This window comes from Porites lutea, chromosome 5 (assembly GCF_958299795.1).
Source record: "Porites lutea chromosome 5, jaPorLute2.1, whole genome shotgun sequence".
Classification (NCBI taxonomy): Eukaryota; Metazoa; Cnidaria; class Anthozoa; order Scleractinia; family Poritidae; genus Porites; species Porites lutea.
Genome location: NC_133205.1, coordinates 44,894,378 through 44,903,382, shown reverse-complemented (window position 1 = coordinate 44,903,382; position 9,005 = coordinate 44,894,378). Strand labels below are relative to the sequence as shown.

Genomic DNA, 9,005 nt, shown 5'->3' with positions numbered 1-9,005 from the left:
TTTTCACCGATATGTACTGGACGCCCGCGTTTAAATCAGCGGTAAAGTAAATTTCAGGACCAGTATACACGACGTATAAACTGCTCTTCACAAGATGGCGGTGATTTTTGCGTGGCGAGTGTCACATTGCTTTTATCGACATTTTTCCCGTCATCTTTTAGTAAACAGCATTTTTCGTTCCACCAGTTATTTACCACGAACTAAAATAATCGTGTATTGTAAAAGGTCTCTTTGTGGTGGCGCACAGAATAATGCCTCTAAACTGGGCTTGATTGAACAGAGTTCCAAGTTTCAACTTGTTTTTACGTGCAAAGTATGCGACACACGATCAAGGAAGGTTATCAGTAAACAAGCTTATACCAAAGGAGTGGTTATCGTCAAATGCCCTGGCTGTAACAATAATCACTTGATAGCTGATAACCTAGGATGGTTTTTCAATGACGAAAGGTGAGAGTAATTTGCAAAACTTGTTCTTTTTTATAATTATCAGCAGAACTGGTGCTTTCATGGCATCGTTTTTGCTACAAATTTTGACAATTTTCGCTTGGTATGACAATGTATAGACAATTATGGCAATGGGCCAAACTAAACTTTCCACTGCAAGACCAAGCACCACTTATGAGGCACATTCTGAAACGAAGCCAGAATACACGTACAGTATACATGGACTGTATTACAAAAAATGATAGGCTTTATACTGTACATGAGAAATTTCTGCAATTTGATTGGCTTAGAGCAGTGATATTTCAGCTTAATTTGAAATACCTACATGTGAAAATTACAAACCTTTAGTATAAACAAATAATGTACGTGATATTTGGTATGAATACCACTTGTGATATTTCAAAATTGTCTCAAATTTCACTCGCCTTATGGCTCGTGAAATTACGTATAACGTTTTCGAAATATCACTCATGGTATTTATGCTAAACATCACACCATGCTATTACCTATACCAATTGTTTGTGTTGAAGAATATTTTTTGTACACTTGTAATATGATGTCCCAACATATCAGAAGAATCTCCACTCTGTCAAATGTACAGTACATGTACAGTATACATCAACACAAAAGATCTCCTCTGAAAATTAAATTTGCTGCTGCTGCATGTGATCAGTCTTGTTGTATGGATGAAACATCCTGATGCTGAGTCAGACTGCACATGATATATTGGCATCAAAGTTGCTTCATGGATCTTCTGTTAGTCAGGCGTAATAATATTATTATTCACAGGCTTTTAACAATCTGTTATACTTCATGTAGTGCTCAAATTTATCAATGCAGTACATTTTGATGTCTCAGAAAACACAAAGATAGGGTATCCTCTCTTATAACCCTATAAAGTCATGTTGTTGTAAAAAGTTGTGGAATTTTTACAATTAGTTATTGATTTTGCTAGATAATGGCTTGATGTACATGGATTATTTTTGTGAATAGCATTTTTGGTATTTAAAAATATATCTTCTGAAAAATGTACATGTAGCAGTTTTCCAAATGGTCAGAAATTAGAGGAATTATTAAAACACCGATATAATCTGTGCTTGGCCCTTGATGAGGAAGGAAAACCAACAAAGCCAAGTGCTTCAGACCACAGCAGAATGTGTGCTTTTATATTTTAACTACAGTTCACACTGTACAATAAGCCTTGAAACTCAATTGGACAATAGTCTGAATGTCATGTCCCCTACAGGGTGCAAAGAAAGTCAGCTAGCATGTAGTAGCCCACAAGTCATTTCAACTAGCCCAAAACCCTTTTTGATTAGCAGGATTGATTACAATCCTTCTGTAATTTGAATTTCCCCAAAAAAGAGCACTTGCCCATCACGCAAAAAAAAAAAAAAAACACTAACCTGATAGCAAAATCCTCTAGCCCCAGGCTATCGGACGTGACTTTCTTTGCATGCTGCCTCTATGATAGTTATGAGTGTAATATTGTTCTTCCCAAAGACAAACAGTTGATAAAATAAGACTTTTACCAAAGCCCATTGGTAGCACACGAAAAGTCTCCCAGAAAATTGGCCAACCCCACAGATTTTAAATTTTGTCCATGAAATGATGGCGTGTTAACAAAGAGGTGCCATTTACAATGAACAATCTATGGGGTTGGGCATATCCCAGACCCTTGAAAACATTCTCGTCCTACAGTGTACAACCCCAAGTGCCCTTAAATCTTTATCGGGCATTTTTTGGAAAAACATAAACAGGAAAAGATTTTATATATTCACCTTTATAGGGTTGGTGAAAAGCACACTCTAAATGTAATTATCTGGTTTAACAAGTTATTGATTGCTTTTTTGTAAGCTAACAAACTTGAACTGCATGTAAAAAATCACTAATTTGTTTTTTTTTTTCTGTGTACATGACTTTTGGTGTGTGTGCAGATTAAAACATTTCTGATAAATTAAGACACAAAATCAGAAAACTATTAAACCTGCCAGACTCGATGCCAATAACAGTAAAATGCTTTAAAATTTGCAGTGAACAGATCACATGGTAAATAAAAGTATCTTTTTAAAAGCAGGTTAGTTTTGTAAATATTCACATTTCTAGCATTTTAGTACTGTTTTGGTACTTCATTCTGGTTTTGACTGTCCCAAGAAATCCAATTCAGTAATCTCTCTCAGTTATTTAAAATGTGCTGTGACTTTTTTACATGTAACCATACACTGTTGACCCTTTTTGCTGTATGTACAAAATCAGTTGTACACACATTTATGATTAAATTGCCTATAAAGTCCCAAGAAATCCAATTCAGCAATCTCTCTCAGTTATTTAAAATGTGCTGTGACTTTTTTACATCTAACCATACACTGTTGACCCTTTTTGCTGTATGTACAAAATCAGTTGTACACACATTTATGATTAAATTGCCTATAAAGTCCCAAGAAATCCAATTCAGCAATCTCTCTCAGTTATTTAAAATGTGCTGTGACTTTTTTACATGTAACCATACACTGTTGACCCTTTTTGCTGTATGTACATGTAAATCAGTTGTACACGCATTTTTTATGATTAAATTGCCTATAAAGTCCCTACACATTTTACAAAATACATTTTCTATTTATTTTATAGGAATATTGAGGATATACTTGCTGAAAAAGGAGAGACAGTGAAGAGGGTTTTAGATAGTGATTTCCAAGAGTATTTTATTGAAGTTGAAAAGAGCGATGAAGATGAACATAGACAAATCACCGACAACAATACAGACAATAAGAAAACGTAAATGTACATTCTGGAAGCTTAACAATAACTCTCTTTGGCTTGTATGTTTTGTTTTCCCAATATAGGTCCCAGGGGAACTTGATCCATTGTCTTTTGAGAAATTATACGTAGATATGCACGTGAATAAGACGAAATTTGAAAGAATCTGTTCCCTAGAGTATTAGCACGTGACCTGTATTGGGGAAACAAAACATTTAAGCTAAAGAGGTCTATTAATAACGTAACTGATATTTTTCGGTCATTTCATATTTTTGCTATTTTCACTTCGTGTGGCCTAGAATTTTAAGAATTAGATACACCGAAATACTTGTAACATACCTCAAATGTGCACAAGCTAACATAACTTTTCCCAATGAGCTACATCCGAGGATGCAGACGTAGGGCCAAATAAGAATGTAGTTTCTCATTTACATACTCGTCAAAACAAGAGCACGCAAATTTCTTTTTTTGTTATTATTATTTTTCAGACTATTGACGCTGGGCGAAATTTTCAGTTAAAACAAAAGCTCTGTTATTGACCTATAACGAACAATTTTAATTTCGGCGACTCGCGTTTTTTCTTCCAACGTGAGCCAAAACACAAAACACATGGTCTTAAAACGCGTCAAGGTTGGACGCGTGTTATAAACTGTAGTGCTATAACATTTCGTGCTTTTGCGATCACGATATCTCACAAGCTCAAGGGGGGATCAAGCTACATGTTCGTGTAACATGTCTTTTGCCAAAAAAAAAATAGAAAAGAAGAAGAAGGAAAGAAAAGAAAAAAAAGGGGAAAAAAGGCGATCTAAAAATGGTACGGTATTTATGAGGTAATTGTATGAAACTAACACATATACTTGCGTGCTCAGTCACAATGTGCAAGTATTATTTATTTAAAAGAGAAAATGACTACTTTGGAAATTTTTAGGGTAAAATCCCATTCCGTAAAAACCTGCTAAATAATTCGCCGGGAAAGTTTGTCTTTACAAGCCTCGCCTGGCTTCTACGGGTTTTCGTTAGTCATCTCGATCAGCAAGATCTGTAAAATATACCTATTATCCGTATTTATCGGAGATTTTAAATATGGACAGGGAAGACAGAAGTCTCATCGACCAGTGTTTTCCTCAACTTGCTCAGGACATAATTCCCGTAGATATGTTGCCTTATTTGCCGTGTTTAACACAGACCGACAAGGAAGGTATCAAGAGCGAGGAAGTCAACAGAGGTCCTTACAGGGCTACCATATTGTTACTGGATCGAATTCAGAGACGAACCAATGGCTTTCAAGAACTAGTTGACGCGCTGAGATGGACGGGTTGTGGACATTTAGCGGATCTTCTTGTTCCGGGAGGAGAAGGTAGGTGGAGGATATGAACAACTGAATGAGGCTTATTTTTTAAAATATTATATGGTGATCATATAGTGATATCATACAGCGCTAAGTAATACCAGCCTCCGGTTTTAATAGTGCAGTTATGGTAACTATTACATGAAAAATTCTCATGAATTCATTGAAAACATTCAGTCACTTTTTTATTAAGGTCAAAACGTATTTCTGTTTTTGGCTATTGTTTTGTTTTGTTTTGTTTGTTTGTTTGTTTGTTTGTTTTTGCGCTTCTTGAGCGCTGTAGGTAGATCCTTCAGAGAAAAAAAGTGAAATTACAGAATTTCAAGTTACTAAATGAATACAACTATCCTGCAAAGCAAACGGAGACGACGTACGGTAACTACTTAAAATCGGCAATTCGATGCGGATCAGGGTTTAATCTCTTCTGGTGTGGCTTAATTTTGTCTCGCTTGATTTTTCGCAAAACAAGCTAAGTTGAAACATTGAAGCATCTTTACCTGTAAATCAAATACAGAGTCGTTAGGAGATAGAAAAAGGCGGTATCAAAGACACACTGTTAATATTTGTGACCGTTCCCATGCACTTATTTCCCTTTTTTCAGTCTCTCCAGTCGACCTCCCCTTCAACTTCATGCTTTTCCCATGACCGGAAGTTGGATGTACTGCCCTTTTCCCTTACTCTGGGTCGGTTGTTCATCGTGAAATTGAAAAATTTTCGGTTCTTCTCTTTCCAGAAGGTCATCATGTAGACGATCCGCCAGAAATAGACCAGAGACGAGGTCCTGCGGAAATACAACTTCAGCCTTTAGACCATGAAGTAATAACTGACTGCATTGTAGAATACTTTCAGTTTGTCGTTGGTTTTTTCCTTTGCTCCGAAAGGTTTTTTTCCGGGTACTACGGTTTTCCCCTCTCCTCAAAAACCAACATTTTCAAATTTCAATTCGACCACTGGCAACAATCAGGTAGACGAAAAACCGGCACCACGTGGATGTACTATATGTCAATCGATTGATTTACTTACTTCTTTCACTTCTGAGCCTTTTTTGTTTCGGTTTTCTGTAATCAAGCAATTACTAAGAAGACATGAACCTCTTCCTCCGTTTCAATAAATCCCCGGGTGAATAGATATGAAACCGAAAAATAATCCCCCGTAGCCTTTTCGTACTGTGAAGATTTAACGCTACGCGTTATGGCTTTTTATGATAGGAAACTGGCATCTACTTTAAATTACGCTTAACTTCTGAGGATAACAACCCTACAGAGATATTGAACATCGACGAAAAGCTTTACTAGAAAAAGTACCAGGAAAAAATAACTCTTAATTTTGTTTAGCCCTATAAAAATGATTATTAATACGTAATCATTTTCCTTTCTTTGGAAGGTTGTTGCGGAGGACGTTGATTAAAAAAAGAATAGAAAGCAAGAAATTAAGGAAGGTGAGTTGATCCATCGGACTTCTCAGGCACTTAAGGCATGACTATCTAATTAAATGTGCATATTTTAATAAAATGCTATTTTGAACGGTTTGCTTCTATCAATGATTCTGAAAATTGAACTACAAATGTAGCTTATTGGCCTTAGCAATATGAGTGCATTTTAGAAGCTCAAATTTTCGTCACGTGACTGATAATTGAGAATTAACGGTCAAAATATTTACTCTAAAATGGGGAAGGGATAATGAAAGAGCAACAAGTTCTTTTCGTTACATTTCAGAGGCCATTGACAAGGTGCTTATAAATTCGCCTTGTATGTGTGTTTACGTTATACAGGAATCGGTAAATAAAGGGAAAAGGGTCACGTGACTTATCAATCAGTTAAATAGCTAATAGGATAAATAACATTTCCAATCATACAAGGTGAATTTACGATTTACACTGTTTATGTAACATTTAGGTAGTGAAAATTCCTAACATTAAGGTTTGCAACCCTTCCCCGTTTAGGAAAACGTGTTTTGTGACGTCATTGACGCAGCGACGTCACGTGTTATTTGAAATCACGTTTCACGTGTTTCTTTCGTTGAGACACATTTGTAGTTCACTTTTCAGGGGCACCTGATGGAAGCAACCGTCCTAAATAGCATTTACTAAAATGTGCATATTTAATTAGGTAGTTGAGATCATTTTCCTTTCGGAAGTCCCGCCTACTATAGCCATTATATACAGCACTTACTCTGAACGTTATTTCTTGATTATGAACCACGCGTTCCAAATAAACGCCTGGCTTAAAGTAAAAGGCTGTAAGTTAGCCTGCGAAACTGGCGGTTTTGTTTGGTGTGTTTTTCCTTTGTGTCTCGTAAATTATAAGGGGTGCAGAGAGTGTCAGGAGCTCCAGCATGAAATCGTGCGCACGGGTTATTTCTCCCTAGATATTTCAAGAACGGACCTTTGGAGGTAGGATATATAATTATCTTCCCCGTATTTATAAAAAAAAGAAATTATCCTCCAGGTAGGCGGTAAAAATTGAAATTGTAAACATTTTTTATTATTATTTCAGGACATTGCGAAGATCATGCAAACACTAAGCACCTCGGTAGTTCAAGAACATATAGTAAAAAAACTCTACACACTTTCGCGCCACCTCAGTGTACACTCATACCTTTAGAAATTAGAACTTGAGGCATCAAACCGCTACAGACACCAGGATGGACTTTTTCGAGAACATTTTTGAAGAAAAGTAATAACTATCATGGCTCATCCAGTGTGAGGGTAATTTGAAAATGATAGCAAATTACGGTATTTGTTCGAATCGCACCTGGAACTCAGAATTTTTCCTGTATTCCTTGTGAGTGATTCTTATCTAAAAGTATGTGATTTTCTTCTGTATTATTATTTACATTGTCAAGCAGTAACTTATCGTTAACACTGCCAGAAAAAAATCATATGATCGCTGAATAATGATTATTCTCTAAATTAAGAATTTAACCCTTAATGAAATCATGCAACGAAATACGAGACTCTCTTAATTTTCGAAGAACTTGTATGAACCTTATGTTTCCTTAAATTTTCAGATACTCTTTTTTTTTGTCCTTATATCACAGCGCACAGAGTGTGAGTTTTAAGTTGGGAGCGAAGCTATACCAGATATTCTGACTCTCTGTTGGTATTTCATCCGACTATTTGATCTTTTAAGTCGTCCTGCGATGCGCAGTTCTAATATATGGGTAAAATGGTATGCCACAGTTTCAGACAGAAAGAGATTCTTAAAAATAACATCGAGAACCTCAAAATGCGTATAACATCTCACCTCGAAAGCCTTTATGCACTGTACAATCTGTAAAATCTTTCACCATTATATAAAGACAAACTTGTACAAAAAAGAACAAAACTATTCCCTACAAGTAAATTGGCTGCCCCGCTTAGAATAGCTCCAGCTACCTGCGGGCCAGTGCACTTTTGTGAAACTTCGCGCCTGTTTACATGGATGTAGAGGACCCCAGGTAGGTGAGGTAACCCGCTTAGGTGGGGTAACCTGCCTGTCCATATAATCTCTCCTTTTAATCTTATCACGTTTACATGATAGGTGGGGTAACCAGGCACATGTTACATCAGCAATCTGGGGCCGCCTACCTCCATGTAAACAAGCCCTTAATAAGGAAAATAAAGATTGTTGTTGTTGTTGATGATGTTGTTGTTGTTACGTTGTCACTTCGAAAGTCTTTATGCGCGATAAATCTTGCGCAATATTTCAAAATTATATAGACAAACGTCTACAAAACAAATAATTCCCTACACGTAAATTGACTGGCCCGCCAAGATAAGCTCTAGCTACCTGCAGGCCAGTGCACTTTTGTCAAACTTAAATAAGGAAAATAAAGTCACTAAGGTATTCACGGTGGTGCCCCATTTAGCCTCCCGTGAGCAATGCTCTTGATTTGAAGCATTGTTCACACCACTGAGCTCGAAATTGGAGAGCTTTGTCGCGGACTACGTTGACTCATAGTTACTTAAAGTAAACAAAGGATTGTGCACGGTCAGGGAGCTTCCAACATAACCTACAGCACCATTATTTTCAACTTTGATTTTTGCCGGGTTTCCTAACCAGTCTCCTCTATTAACTATGGTTGACTGCATCTTTGATATAAACCATGAAGGCATTGCTTTGTTGATGTTTCGAAACTTCAATAACGATCTATTATCGTCTTTCAATGATTTCTTTTGTCTGAACAAAGACATTCATCAATACAAAACAAGATCATCCTCCAACGTTCACAAATTCCAAACAAGAACTAACTACCAAAAACACTCAGTAAAATACAAAGGAGTTTCAATTTGGAAAACTTGACAAAATCTATAAAAGAAATTAAGACATTCAATTTATTCAGGAAGAAATTAAAACTCATTTTCTCCTCAGGCAAGAAAATTAGAATTTCATTTCACTATACAAACTTATTTACTTGGATAATTATTCTTAGTTAGTTCACTAATTATTATAATCCTCGTAACTCAACTATGATC

At 36.3% G+C, this 9,005-nt stretch overlaps 1 protein-coding gene across 1 annotated transcript; it reads left to right on the top strand.

Annotated features, from left to right (window-relative positions):
• Positions 1–4,112: 4,112 nt before the first annotated feature.
• Positions 4,113–8,170, top strand: LOC140938696 (uncharacterized). The gene is made up of 4 exons (XM_073388196.1): positions 4,113–4,558; positions 5,283–5,365; positions 5,933–5,987; positions 7,045–8,170. The coding sequence occupies exons 1-3, from the start codon at positions 4,285–4,287 to the stop codon at positions 5,954–5,956; spliced, it is 381 nt and encodes a 126-aa protein (XP_073244297.1). The 5' UTR covers positions 4,113–4,284; the 3' UTR covers positions 5,957–5,987; positions 7,045–8,170.
• Positions 8,171–9,005: the final 835 nt, after the last annotated feature.

Coding starts and splice junctions, on each gene's coding strand:
- LOC140938696 (XM_073388196.1), top strand. CDS start 4,285: ATGGACAGGGAAGACAGAAGTCTCATCGACCAGTGTTTTCCTCAACTT. Junction 4,559..5,282: donor TCTTGTTCCGGGAGGAGAAG/GTAGGTGGAGGA, acceptor TTCTCTTTCCAG/AAGGTCATCATGTAGACGAT. Junction 5,366..5,932: donor TTCAGCCTTTAGACCATGAA/GTAATAACTGAC, acceptor TTTCTTTGGAAG/GTTGTTGCGGAGGACGTTGA.